A 13,478-nucleotide genomic window follows, 5' to 3' on the forward strand; every position below is an offset into this window, starting at 1 on the left:
GCAAGCACCCGGTTCGGGACTTGGCTAATTCTAGTTCCGGCTCCGGCCTCCGATGCAAGGCAAATCCGATCCGGGACGGGATGCACAGATCACTGATGCGGAGCGAGACGCCGTAGAGTGGAGCCCGGAACGGATATCCAAACGGACGTCCTTTTGACAAATGAAGTTTCCGGGGCGGACATCGATCACCTATCCATCTTTAGTTTCTTTCTCTCCTGAGGCTACTAGCAGCTAACCCCCATCAGTTCCTCCCAGGAAAATACCTAAAGGTCGGCAAATCAATCCAAACCTCTTCCCCCTTCCCATCCTCGCTTTCATTTGGGTGCGAGTCCCTGTCCTTCCAAGTAAGAAAGTGTTCAAACCCACATTTCTTCAAAATATTCTTGCTCCCTCCGTTGTTATCCGTCGTCAACGCGATCAGTCGTTCCTCTACCAACACACCCTCTTCTTTATTCTCATAAATCCCATCCAGACCCCTCAACGTCCTCTCGTCGCACTTCACCCCCACCACCTGCCTAGGCAGCGCGTTCCACAGGCCCAACCAGGCCTTCAGGGACTCGGTCGCGATGCCCTGCCCCCACGCCTCCTTCCTGAACATGTAGCCGAGCTCGGGCCATCCCAGGCCTGAGCTCAGTCTCCAACAGCCGCAGATGCCGATCAGCTTGCTCGGGTCCTCCTTGAAGCAGATGGCGTAGTTGAATGATCTCTGGTTTTCTTCGTCCGATAGGATGCCGTCAAGCTTGGCCTTGGTTTCCGCTTGACTGCTGTCAGGCTTGCCGGCGGACGTCCAAATCATGACCTCCGGTTGGGTGCGCAGCTCGTGCAGGGCCTCTAAATCGGAGGCAGCCAGAGGCCGGAGGACGAGCCTTTCCGTTGTGACCCATGGACGCTCTGGGATGAGCGGGAGAGAGAAGCAAGGGAGTGTTGACCTAACGGTGATGAAGGAATCGGGAACCGGTGCTGCTTCTGCCATGGTGTTTAAATAATTGTGTAGACTGTGGCGTAAATTGGCGGTAGCGGACAATAATTGGGAAGGGTAAGCAGTTACGTATGATGTACAGTCACATAAGATACGTCAAGAGAGTTGGGAAGAGAAGGTTAAAAAGTTTTCATGGGAAGTGAGTTTTGTCTGGTATTACATGTCCACCCGCACATCCACTGCCCCCTGGCTTCAGCCGTCGGCGGATGAGTCAGGCCGCCCAACGGGTATAAGTCTTCCAGTATGTTCCCGGTCACGTTCAAGTAGCTGCAACGGTTCCCCATGCCAATGGCTTAACCGAACTTTCAAGGTGGCCGGCTCCTGGAAGTGATGTGTTGGATCGCTCAAGAGATGGAAAAGGGTTGCCTTCCGAATTGGATCATGCCCCAGCGCCCACGTAGCAGCTGAGGCGTCCATCTGCTTTTCCCCATCACAGACACGAGCATTGGCATTGCTGGAGCACGCAGTCTAGGTGTATGCGGCATCGACTTGCAGAACGAAAACCAACCACATGCTTGACCATTTATTCATTCATGCTCGTACTAGGGAGCAAATGCAGGATATCCCATTTCCCAGATGAAAACCTGAACCTCCCAATCCCAGCCACGATAATAAACGCTTAAGCAAAGGTAGCGGGGCGCTTGGCGGAGAAGATCTTCTTGTTGGAGATCCTGGGGACGCGGTGGGGAAGAGGGAAGGAGAGCTTCTTGGTGACAAGCTGCTTGATGTAGGGGCGCTTGATGTCCTCGGTCTTCTCGAGCTCAACGACCTTGAGGATCTGCAATTGGGGGTTAGCATGCTGGGGGCCTGGAAACAGGGGTGATGGGCGCAACGTACGTGGATGGACCTGAAGCGGGCACGGTGGCGGGCAGCCATGTCGGAGTAGAGAGCCTCGACAGCGGCGGTGCGAGAGAGCTCACGGTACTCCTTGTACATGTTGTGGGTGCCAGAGCGGGAGTCGTAGCGGATCCAAACACCGAAGTTCTTGACCTTCAGGGGGTGCTTCTCGGTGATCTGATAACGGGGTCGTTAGTGTCTTGTCCCAAGATATCCATGCCGAGTGGACGCTGCTACATACCGTGTTGCAGGTGACGATCTCGCCGGTGGCCTTCTTCACCTTGCGGAGACCGCGAAGGAAGTACCAGAAGCGGGACTTAGCAACGACCGCATTGGGCGCAAAGATGCGCATGCGGTAGAGGGCAGGAGTCGGGTTGGACTCGGTGGGCAAGTGGCGCCCGATGACCTGGTACTCCTGGAGACGACCTGAAGCATGACGTTAGCTGCTGCTTCATTATCACCATCGTCACTGTCCCCATGCGGCCCCCAAAAGTGATGATTGATATCGGTTTGGCTCTGTTGAACATCGGTTTCGCTCGGTCTTCGTCGTATTGTGAAAATTGCCCGGTTCCGGTTGCACTCGAACTTGGTCGTCCAGCTTTTTTCGGTCGAAACAGCCAATTCCCCACGGAGATCCATCTCTATTCGTTGTTGAGGGTATCTGGATGCCTAGACAGCCCCAAAAGGAGCTCCTAGCAGCAAATCCACCATTCCAATCGTATTATATCGAGTGTCGCATCTCGTCGGGCAGCCGGTTTCGCGATCGGGTTGTTGTTCGATGTTGTCACATTGCCGTCGCGATATTCACACTTTTGCAGGGGCCGGGACGACCAGGAAAAAGAAGCAATCGCTTACCCATCTTTTCAAAAATTAGCGATGCTCAGATTAACCGTGAGAATGCCAGGGAGCAAAGACTTACTGTGATTATTCGTCGCTAGGTACCGCGAGAATTTCGTTCTGTTGAGCTGAAGGATGTCTCGAATTAGCGGGCACGCGAGGAAAAAAATCCGGGTGTGCTTGTTAGGGCTCGTCGTGCTCGGACCAAAAATTTCTGGGCCACACAACCTTGAGCCACAATGTGGCGGTGCGCCATGCGACCCCCCGCTGTTGTCCTCCTTTGTGAAGTTGCAGATGTGGGGCGGCAGGCACGCCTGGCCAGGCAACTGAACCGCGACTGCCAGGGAGCATCCGTCTCCAATGCAAACGACCAGCAACTGAAAGTGCAACGATGAAGTGAGCTTCAAAGACCAATCACATTCCAGATTCCCATCTTTTTAAACTGCAAGCTTCCATCAACATTCACCGTCACGTTTTCAAACCTCGGTTCCAAGCTACGGCGCATTTCAAATCTTTATAGCAACTCAACGTCTTTCACATTGCTCTGATTTGGACACCCAAACCGACGTTTATTTGCGTCCTTCTGTCCATCAAGCGGGGATCCTGATTTCGGCAAACGACGTCAAGAAGCTCCAAAGCTACGTAGTTTAAGCGACCGCCTTGCGTCCATATCCCGTACAAGAGTCAACAAGAACAACATCTATCAGTCAGAGTGCGGACTTACGGGTGACTTCCATACACAAAAATGGATACACTTATTCGAACATTCTCAAATGCGCAGACGAGCCGTGAAGGATACCAGCTTGCACAGACACTATCGCCTGATCTCCCACAACAGCAACTCCAGGCCATCTGGAAAAGTTGCGGTCACCATGATGCTCAGAATTTCATAAAGCGCGGTATTCAGAACAGCACATCGGGCTTCGAGAAACTGCCCAAGGACGAGGTGCAAGGCTGGAGTGATGTGTACCTTGCCTACTGGAAGGCCATCGGCGAGCTTCTCCCTGCTCTAAACCAGGCGCCGCAGTCTTCATGGACAAAAGTGTACGATGCGTGGAAGGAACTGCTCTCTGCGTTATACAGGGGCTACATCGGTCAGGGGTTCGAAGCGTGGTCAATTCCGTGCCTGTATGTCGTGGCCAAGAATCTGCGCATCTTCGCTCTGAAGGCCGACGAGGAGCGCAACAACAACGTAGCCGCCGGGGACACATCGGGCCAGATCTTCCAGGATGACTTTGACCCAGAGTCAGAACAACATCAGAAGCTGGAGGATTGCGCCCGTCAGCTCAACAGGATCTTCACGCTGTGTCTCAATGACAGGTATTACTACTTCTTTCACCCACCATATGCATGTTCCCGGGTGAACAACCTCACTGACACATGTTACAACAGAGCACCCTTGGAGGAGTCACGGAAATGGGGTATTTACTACATCATCAATCTTCTGTTCAAGACGTACTTTAAACTCAATTCGGCCAGTTTATCCAAAAACATCCTCAAGACATTGTCGGCTTATCGAGGTGACATGCCGCCCCTATCCGCCTTCCCCAAGTCACAGCAGGTCACGTTCAAATATTACGAGGGAGTTCTGTGTTTCCTGGAGGAGAACTACGTCCAGGCTGAGGAGCATTTGACACAGGCATGGTCCCTCTGCCACAAGGATGCCATGAAGAACAAAGAGTGCGTCAAAACACGTACCTTAACTCCCAAGTTTAAATCGAACAAGTACACTGACTCCTGTTTACTAGGCTCATCCTCACCTACCTCGTCCCTTGCCACCTCCTCACGACACACACTCTCCCAAGCCAAAAGCTTCTCGAGCCGTACCCCCGACTCCAGAAGCTCTTCCTGCCGCTATCCAACTGCATCAAGAGGGGCGAGCTGCACGCGTTCGACCTGGCTCTCCTGCAAGGCGGGGACGAGTTCGTCAAGCGCCGCATCTACCTGACCCTGGAGCGAGGCCGCGATATTGCACTGCGCAACCTCTTGCGCAAGGTCTACCTTGCTGGCGGGTTCGAGGAGCCCAAGGTGGAGGGCGGTCCGCGGGTGCGGCGTACTCGCATCCCCGTCGACGAGTTTGTTGCCGCTATAAGTCTGGGCAGCAAGAAGGCGATGGAGAGGGATGAGGTTGAGTGTGTGATGGCGAATATGATCTACAAGGTATGTGGACACTCGTGCCAGAAACAGCCATTGATTTCAGTCTCGAATACTCACTAATATCAACTACTCGGGAATTTAGAACCTCATGAAGGGCTACATAGCACGCGAGCGAGGCTTTGTGGTGCTTAGCAAGAGCGGTGCCTTCCCCGGAACTGGAGTATAGTGTTCTAAACTGTGATCGGGCGATAGCTTATGGCTTTGCCGTAGTCCATCAACACAATGGGAGCAGTAGCAGCACATGAAGTGTGTGGGGGTAACTGGGAGCAGGAATTAAAGGCCTCCATCTGGAATGCACTCGGTTCAAGGCTGCACCAGTGCTACCAGGTGAAAACCGCTCTTCTGCTGCCCTGGTGGTTAAGGCGGTCCTTCGGATAGACAAAAAGCATACTTAATCAATCAGAGTTCAAAGAAGTGCAGTATGTGTATCAAACGGTGTATCAAACGCGACATACACATATGGAGTTGAAAGAACTGCTTTTATCTGAGGTGCAGTCATGTTAACTCAATGTGTGAAGAATATCACGTATGACACCGGGAAAAAAACTTCGAAGGAACTTCGGTATATCCAACCACTACGTATAATGCAACCCGCCAATCTACTTTGCTCTGCACCGAATTTAAATAGTCCTTATAAGCGGATATTAAAGCCGATTTACCTACCTTTACGGTTGAGTGAACGTCTCCATGTAGGCACTCAGCTCGCCGTGCCGTTCATTACCATGAAATATGTAGTGATATACCTGACGACGAGACTGGATAACTTGATCGGGGAAGTGGAACATGCAAACCGACAGGAATCTACACAGTATTCTGGCCAGCTGACCGCTTGTAGGGCAACCCGACTCCTCTACATTGTTATCGTGTGAGACATCTTCAAGCATTCAGGATACCATCCGCGTGGTTTGAATAAAACTTGTTTGCTTCCTACTTTTTGTGTGTATTTTCCGCTCCCCTTAAACCTGCATATATACACCCACCCACCAACCAACCAACCAACCACCACCAGAATGAGAATCGAATAAAAGCGCGGCAGGTCTCAACAGCCCCTCTGCACACACTCCTTGACCGCGCATTGTAGGTTTACACCAACTTCGCCAACAAGTAGCTTTCATCTATACCTAGACAACTCAGCCCTCTACACTACACCTACTCCCCATGCTGGATTGCCGACTTCTCGCACTACAGTTGGAGCGCTCCTCCACCGCCTTGAGACCGCCACCTCCATTGCTAAACAGACATCCAAAAGGCCTATCGCACTATGACAGGAACCGCGAACTCTTCTTTCTCCCTATGCTGAAGCTGAACCGGTCTCGCAGCGGCGGCTTCTCGAACCTGCTCTCCGGGGGCGTAGGGGGTGGGCCGGGTATGGATGACGTCGAAGCCGACCTAGAAGCTCGCACGTCTCTCTTGAGACCCTCTGGCGTAGTCATAGATCTCATAGGCGAGCTCGGATGATGGTGGTGGGAGTGAATACCGTTTGGCCCCCCTCGTGAGGTGGGCGATAACGGTGATGATGGAGAGAACCCCCCAAAGCCATTGCCGCCGCTGCCATAGCCATCGCCAGTAGTCGCGCGGCTACTGGCGTTGCTCTCAGCCACGCCGCTGCTGGTCATGCTGCCATTGCTCCTATGCTCGGTGCTGCTGCTTCCCGCCCTGTCACTGCTCTTTTCGGACTTGTCGCTACCACCGCCTCCAGTCTTTCCCAGGAAGGCAAAGCTCTTGCGTGAGAGAGACTTGCTACCCAGGCCGGCGCGGTTGAACAACCCGGGGCTGCTGGGGCCACTCTTGGTGCCCCCTTCAGCGGCTGCCGCCTCCTTCTTGCGCCTCCTCTCCTCTTCGGCTGCCAGTTGTTTACTTTCGCGCATGACCTTTGCTAGTTGCTCCTGCTCTTTCTGCTGTGCTTCGCGCTTCTTGGCGAGCTTTTCGAGACGCTCCTTTTCTGCAAGCCTTGCTGCCTCTTTCTCAGCGGCTTTTCTAGCCTTCTCCTGTGCTTTCTCCTGGGCCTTTTGTTCCTTCTTCTCCTTGGCAATTTCTTCCTTGGATTTCGGTGGGACCGTGGCTGCCTCGTCCGCCTTTGTCATGACGGCAGGGGCCGGAGGTGGTGCCGCAGCTAGAGGATGGGAGTAAGGCTCGGGTCCGGGGGCCTGGGTCGGCGTCGAATATTGTAAGATACTGGCAATTCCGCCTGGAGCTGTTTGGGCGTGAGCGAGGCTTACCGATGGGTCAAGGTCCTCGACCGGTACTGTCGGCTGGCTGTTGACCTTCATTAAGGGGTTCTTTTCGGTTCCGTTCACCTGTTCTACGCCGGCTGCGAGGTCGGCTGCTTGTGTGGCTAGCCTCATCTCTTCCAGTCCTTCGGCATCCAACTCTTCCCTCATCTTCTCGAAGGTGACTTCCTGGTAAAATAGTACGTAGGCGCAAGCCATGCCTGGCTTGTCGCCAAAGAAGTTGGCCACAAAATTCTTGTCGACGGGCTCGACCATCTCGTCATCGAACAAAACCCAGCCTCGGTCCTTGGTCTTGATGATTGATACGTAGTGTCCGTGGTAGGCATTACCTCCAATATGAACAATAACTGCGTATAATTCGTAGATCCTGTCCGGGTCCTCCGCGTCATCGGTCGTGTTGAACATGCGAAGGTAATATGGATAAACGACTCGATGAAAGAGCTTTTGGAGCCGACTGTAGTCCTCGGTATACTTGAACCTCTTCAGATGCAGGGCCAAAACCTTTGGTAGCTTCTTAATCTTCATCCTCTTTTCAGCCTCTTGCAGGCCGCCACAATGATCGCAGTGGAACTTGTTTCTCTCGCAAAGCATCTCCTCTGCGGAAAATTTCCGTAGGCATGATGTTACTGAAGAATGTTCTTCCAGGTCGATCGAGAGATCCAGAAACGTTTCGTCTCGTTGTGACGCCGTCTCGCAAGTCAAGCACCTGGTTTCAGAAACTAGGACGCCTTCGAATATGTCGTGGACCCAGCTCGTCTCGGGCGTCCTGAAATTGGATGCCATCATGCTCCTCATGAGGCTTGGGGATGAGGATAGTTGGTTCAATGGAGACTGTATCGTTCCGTTTACCTTCCCGCTCTCCTGCATCCGCCTAGCGTATGCCTCCACATTTGATATAACGTCGTTCAATACAAGGCCGTAGAATTCGTGTGCGTCTTGGTGCATGGAGTTGCGGAACATTTCGTTATCGCGCTTGAAAATATCCAGAAAGCGTTGTGGACTGATGACGCCAGTCCTGGAGCTGCTCTGAATCAGAGCAGTAAAAATATCCTTCAGCCCAGTAAAGGTGCATTCCTCCATGCCGTACGCATCTGGATTTTCCTGGGCCAACTCCAAAACAGGCCCTTTGATCATAGCCTGCTTTTTCTTGTATTCGGGGGCGTCAGGTCTGTCTTCGGGTCGTATCGGTTGCGTTATTGGCATCGGTATCGGTCCAGGAGTAAACCCTTGCCGGGGTTTGGCAAATTGCTTGCCAGGCGTCGCCGCATTTCCGTTGACTTGTACCGGGGGCCGTATCGAGACTTTGACTTTGTTCGTCGTGCCTTCTGATGGGTTATTCAACGGCGGGTAATTAACGACGTTCTCTCGGAAAGGTTCCGAGTAGTATAGCGCTTGAAGGATCGAGTTACAATAGCTGGTTTTCTAAGGTTAGCACTATCTTTTACTGTCATCCGGCGGATTGCGCATACCATGTGTTGCCAAACTGCAAAAGTCATATGCGTTAGCGACATCATCCACACAGCAGGGTCCCAGAATGCGGTCCTACATTTTCCAAGCCAAAGTACTTGTCGCTTCCATCTTCTCGGAGAGGCCCAGCATTCTGCAGTATCCTCTCAAGGGGAGTCAATTCCACCGCCGGCTCGTCCTTTTTGTTTTTGGAGGAGGCATTGTTGTCGGTTTTGGAGCTTCCCTGCACGACATTGTTAGCGATCCAAAGACCATGTCAACACCCGTCCATTGGGAGGACAAAATGTGGAAGGGAGTCGTCCGACATACTGCACCTGCGCCTTTCAGTTTGTTGAAGAACCCTGCCATAATGCTATGGGTAGAAGGTAAACTGGCGGAGCGTGTAGGTAGTTTGAGGCCGAGTCAAAGAGTTGGCTACTGCTGCGCAGCATAAGCTCGGACGGGCGACGACAGCAAGCAACGCGTTATTTGTAACCATTCGCAAAAGACCAAATTGCAGTGATATGTCCGGGAAAGAGAATGGAAGAGGTCGCTTCGAGGTTGAAGAGAGTGCGGAGGCACGCGTGGCCGGGGCGCAAGGGGAGAAATCGTCTTTGGGGGCCGGCTCGTTGTCGCTCAATGCGATGCGATGCTGCGATGCGTAGGTATTGTATGCAGCTACCACCTGGCAGTGACCAGTCAGGCGAATGAATGTGCTGTTGAGTGCGCTTCCGATCAAGATTCCGTCTACCAACTCGTTGGACTTGTTGCGAGATACGGGTTTACGACTTGGAATCGAAGGATTGCGGCCAAAGACAGACAGGGCGACGATGGAGAGACGGGCAGAGACGGAGAATGGGAGTGGAGCGGACGGCCTCGAGGTTGGACGGATGACGGGCGGCGGGACGGGGGATACTTTAGACATGCAGCGGAAGTTTAATAAGGGGTCCAGGAGCCAGCATGCACGCTGTAAGCAAGCAGGTTAGGTAGGTAGCCTTCCTTGGACAACTTGGTAGCCGAGCTAGTCAAGTATCGAGAACAAGTGGTCTGGGTAGAACCTCTAAGCATAGAGCTATGATTTGTTGCCAAGCTGTATAGTAGAGTTGAGGACCGCAGGATGGGATGGAATTAACTTGCCGCGGTTTGTAGCGTATAGTGTACAGAGTGTGCACAGTGGAGAGATTTCTTCAACTTCAGGAACCAGACTCGGATCCGGGGACGGGAGACGGGAAGAGATGGAAACTTTTTGCGGGATGGTGATGGGTTGACTGGTGGTGCAGCAGGTGGTTGCCGTGGACCGTGGACCGTAGTGCTCTGACTCCCTGAGGCTGGCCGAGAAGTGGTACCTCTCTCTCTTGGTTATCTCAAACCTCAGAGACCAAGAGTCTCTTCACTGATTTTGCTGTGTCGGCTCGCAGTGGCCGTGGCAACTTCCAGCATTCTCGCGTCGATTCTGCTTTCTGCTTGCCTGATCCTGGGCTCGGGGTGGATGGGGGTCGGGTGAACAGTGCGCAAGTCTTGTGGAATGGGCAGGGCAGGAATGGTGGCATTCCCGTCTGTTTTTAGTGGTCCCGGGTGCGAGACTGGCGAGACGGGGGGACTGGAGACTTGGTGGAACAAGTTGAGTGGGAGGTGGATTTCCAGAGTCCAAGGTGGAAGTGGAAAGCCGGGGGCCCGGATTGTGCTGCAGGGTATCCACGCGGGTTGGCTCTCACAGCGCTTTGGCAGGCCCTTCAGAGTCCACTTCACCACTGTCACTGCCCGCTCACTGCCTCTTCCCACCACTCACACAGCCGGGTTGTCATTGCCCGTCTTGCAACAGCCCGGCGAAATGATATTGAACATCAATTGATCAGGTACCGCCTGGTGATCTTAGCAGTCAATTCCCTCCCCCTTTCTCCAACACGGCCGATCGGATCCGAGTTCTACACAACCTACAGGACTTGTCCTTGCGATCACCTTGGGCTTCATGTAACCTCTCAGCAAAAGGTATTCAGAAAGAGAATCTATCATTTGTTCGGTTCTTTTCTGGCCGAGTTCTCGGCGACCACTACAGCAAAGCCTCGCGTGATGGGAGAGGTTACGAAGGGCGCGTGTGCCTGTACGTATTCGTCTTCTCGCTCTTGTTTCTCAAATGTTGGGCATTCGGACTTGATATGCAACCTTACCTGCCCCGTTGGGTAAAGTGTCTCTGGGGGCCACGAGGTTGGAGCAGCTAACTCAACACAACGGCGAAACGGCACCAATGGGGAGACCAGTGGAGGATTCCATTCGAACTATCCCCGGACCTTTAACACTTCGATGTTCTCCACTTGCCGACCTCAACCGAAAAACGCTCGTCATCATGTCAGTCGGGATCCCCCTTCATGTTTCCTGCTGGATAGAAACACCAACTACGGTTGTGAGTGTAAAGCCTTCAAACAAGGACGGTTAGAAATTACAGAACACTGTAGGTTACCGACCTCACAAAGTATGGTCTACCACGCCTGAGCTTCGCGGCGGCCGGCGGCTCTCCCGTCACTCTCTTTCACACCATCGCGGTTAAAACAATTGGGTAGCAGAGGTGGGAAGACTCCCCAGGGCCACTTTTACCATAGCAGCAGACGTTACCTTTACAAAAGGTGTGGTTGCAATATAGGGTCGGTCATAGCAACCACATCGAAACGGCAGCACCGGCCGGATGGGTTCCTCGGTTCTAGGCGTCCATTCAATTTCACGCAGAGAGAGAGGCACCTGTGTTCCCATGGGACCACGATGCTGGTGATCAGAACTCGTAAGGGCTGACATTCGACCCCGCTAGTACCAAACAGCTGAGGGAGCACCAACTTGAACCTACTCCTGCTGCATGTCGAAGATGGCTCAGGATGATGGATGGGCAAAGTATATCTGGGCCGTCACTATCCCCATGGATGCCACGCTGCTAACCGATCAGGTACCCTATAACGTTCGTCTCCATGTACATACATACATTCCCGACCTCATTCACCTTGACAGTCTTGGCGCGCGCCAAGACTTAGTTGAGATTGTCACAAAACCCAACTTTTTGGAAAAATGGCCTTTGAAACGAAAAGTGCAAGATTTCATTCACTCGTATCTCCACCGAATGGAGAGATACGAAAAAAAAACGATTGCGGACTGGAAATCAGCGTACTCAGAACTATCACCGTACATATCTCTTGAATAGTGCAGCTGAAGTTTTTTGAAATTCGTCTTTCGTTTCGAAGCTCCTTTTGCCAAAAAGTTGGAGTTGTGACAAACTCAACGAAGTCTTGGCGACTGTCAAGTGTTTGAGTTCAGGAACAGGCGTCTCCTCCGAATCCTTTTACATAGGTTGGCTCTCTCATTCCAGCGTAGGGTGAGTTCTGGACAGCTCCAAAGTCGCCTGCGCCTGGAACGAACGCTCGCATGTGTCAAATTTGAGAGAGCTTGTGTCCCTTGTCATAATGGTAGTGCGATACTGCAATCACAACTACTACCAGGTTGGTCTACGATACCCATACGGTTTGTTGCAGCTCAGGAACTTGCTTGTCACCAGACGACACAGGCACTTACTTACCGCCTATTCTTTCCCTCCTCTCAAGAGGGGAGGAAGTGAAGATGACGAAGTGCATACAGCATGGCTTAAGATCATCCACCACTCAGATGAACCGCAACAGTCAGATCGCCCGCGATGCAGGGCCGCCATCGCGGGAACGATTACCAGCCGTGGAAAGCAAGGCACAAGGACAAGGTCGAGCGGGGAGGGTGGTTCTTGGCCGGTTGTTGGCCATGGGGGAAGGAAGGGATAAGCCGTTTTCCACAGCGAGCGTAATCTGGTAAATACCCACCGCGCGCAAGTATCCCGTCTAGGTACTATACCACATAAAAGCCCGCCCACTCAGTTGATCGTTCGTGAAACTTGAACCCAAAGTGGGATGTGATGCGCATGGCTTACTCGCATTAGCGTTACCGCTCGGAGCGTGGAGCGTGGATTGGATGTGCTACCATGGGACAACATGAAGTTCTAGAAATATTCCGGTTCTTCGAATGCTATACCTCAGTATAGGTACGTTTGGGTTACTAACTAAACAGTCACAAGATTCCTAACAAACCTGTAATAATTTTATTGTATTCATCCTCACCACGTCTTGGTTTTCCTCGAACTCAAATGAAGAGAAAGCCCTATAAAGTAATCCGAGGAGGGGAACCTGAGGTTTTGATCAGGTGTTACAGCCTGCTTGCTCTCTTTCACGTATACCTACAGAGCCTACTACCATTAACTCGAATCTATAGAATGATCGAGGACAACCAACTACACAGGACACAGATTATCTACCACGGAAGAGGTTTAATTTTGAACAACCCTTTTTTTTTTTTTTTAAAAAAAAAAAAAAAGATTTAGTGTCTAAAGCCTATCACATGAGAACTTAAAAATAAGCTTGTGAGATACAGCCTCAACAGTTCCCATATTATATGACCAGCCACGCCCACTTACCTGCCTTCAAAACGGATGCCATCATGAATACTTCTGGTAATGGATGTATGTACATACCCATACCCATATGTAGGAGCCTCATACAAATCACCGACCAACCATCCAACCAACCAACCAAATCATCTATTGTCCTCTATCCATACGGACATCACCTTTCAAAAATCTTCCTCGGATTACCTACCTCACTGCTTCACAGCTTCACAGACATATTGTATATGGAGGAAGGAGGAGGGGGAAAAGGTCGTGCGTGACACAGCATCACAACCCGTTTACCCACAGAGCCCACAAGGCTGCATGCATACAGTATGATTACCATCTTATCATCTCATTGTCTCATCGTTTGTACTGTTCTATCTGTTGTGCTTTCTGATGTTTTCTATGTCACTCGCACGAGAGACGGCAGTTCAGATATTTGTTGTGGGTGTTTCTACCAAGAGCAAGAAACCTGTGAGAAGGTATACTGGATGAGGTTTGTTTGTTTACCTAAAAGGTGTAAGTTACATCTAGACAATCGGAA

At 51.9% G+C, this 13,478-nt stretch overlaps 4 protein-coding genes across 4 annotated transcripts; 1 reads left to right on the top strand and 3 right to left on the bottom strand.

Annotated features, from left to right (window-relative positions):
• Positions 1–231: 231 nt before the first annotated feature.
• Positions 232–973, bottom strand: SMAC4_04641 (uncharacterized protein; the record flags this gene model as incomplete). The annotated part of the gene is made up of 1 exon (XM_003345362.2): positions 232–973. The coding sequence occupies one exon, from the start codon at positions 971–973 to the stop codon at positions 242–244; it is 732 nt and encodes a 243-aa protein (XP_003345410.1). The 3' UTR covers positions 232–241.
• Positions 974–1,598: 625 nt separating this feature from the next.
• On the bottom strand, positions 1,599–2,796 carry SMAC4_04642 (60S ribosomal protein eL20; the record flags this gene model as incomplete). The annotated part of the gene is made up of 5 exons (XM_003345363.2): positions 2,732–2,796; positions 2,672–2,675; positions 2,058–2,242; positions 1,817–1,993; positions 1,599–1,757 (listed from the first exon to the last, which is right to left on the bottom strand). Exons 2-5 carry the CDS (start codon positions 2,673–2,675, stop codon positions 1,599–1,601), a joined length of 525 nt encoding a protein of 174 aa, XP_003345411.1. The 5' UTR covers positions 2,732–2,796.
• Positions 2,797–2,902: 106 nt separating this feature from the next.
• On the top strand, positions 2,903–5,315 carry SMAC4_04643 (uncharacterized protein). Its single transcript, XM_003345364.2, has 4 exons — positions 2,903–3,973; positions 4,046–4,333; positions 4,402–4,813; positions 4,893–5,315. Exons 1-4 carry the CDS (start codon positions 3,399–3,401, stop codon positions 4,974–4,976), a joined length of 1,359 nt encoding a protein of 452 aa, XP_003345412.1. The 5' UTR covers positions 2,903–3,398; the 3' UTR covers positions 4,977–5,315.
• A 397-nt stretch (positions 5,316–5,712) lies between these two features.
• SMAC4_04644 (uncharacterized protein) lies at positions 5,713–10,255 on the bottom strand. The gene is made up of 3 exons (XM_066090148.1): positions 8,818–10,255; positions 8,588–8,731; positions 5,713–8,463 (listed from the first exon to the last, which is right to left on the bottom strand). Exons 1-3 carry the CDS (start codon positions 8,854–8,856, stop codon positions 6,070–6,072), a joined length of 2,577 nt encoding a protein of 858 aa, XP_065945727.1. The 5' UTR covers positions 8,857–10,255; the 3' UTR covers positions 5,713–6,069.
• Positions 10,256–13,478: the final 3,223 nt, after the last annotated feature.

The sequence above is a fragment of the Sordaria macrospora genome, chromosome 1, assembly GCF_033870435.1.
Source record: "Sordaria macrospora chromosome 1, complete sequence".
In the NCBI taxonomy this organism is placed as follows: Eukaryota; Fungi; Ascomycota; class Sordariomycetes; order Sordariales; family Sordariaceae; genus Sordaria; species Sordaria macrospora.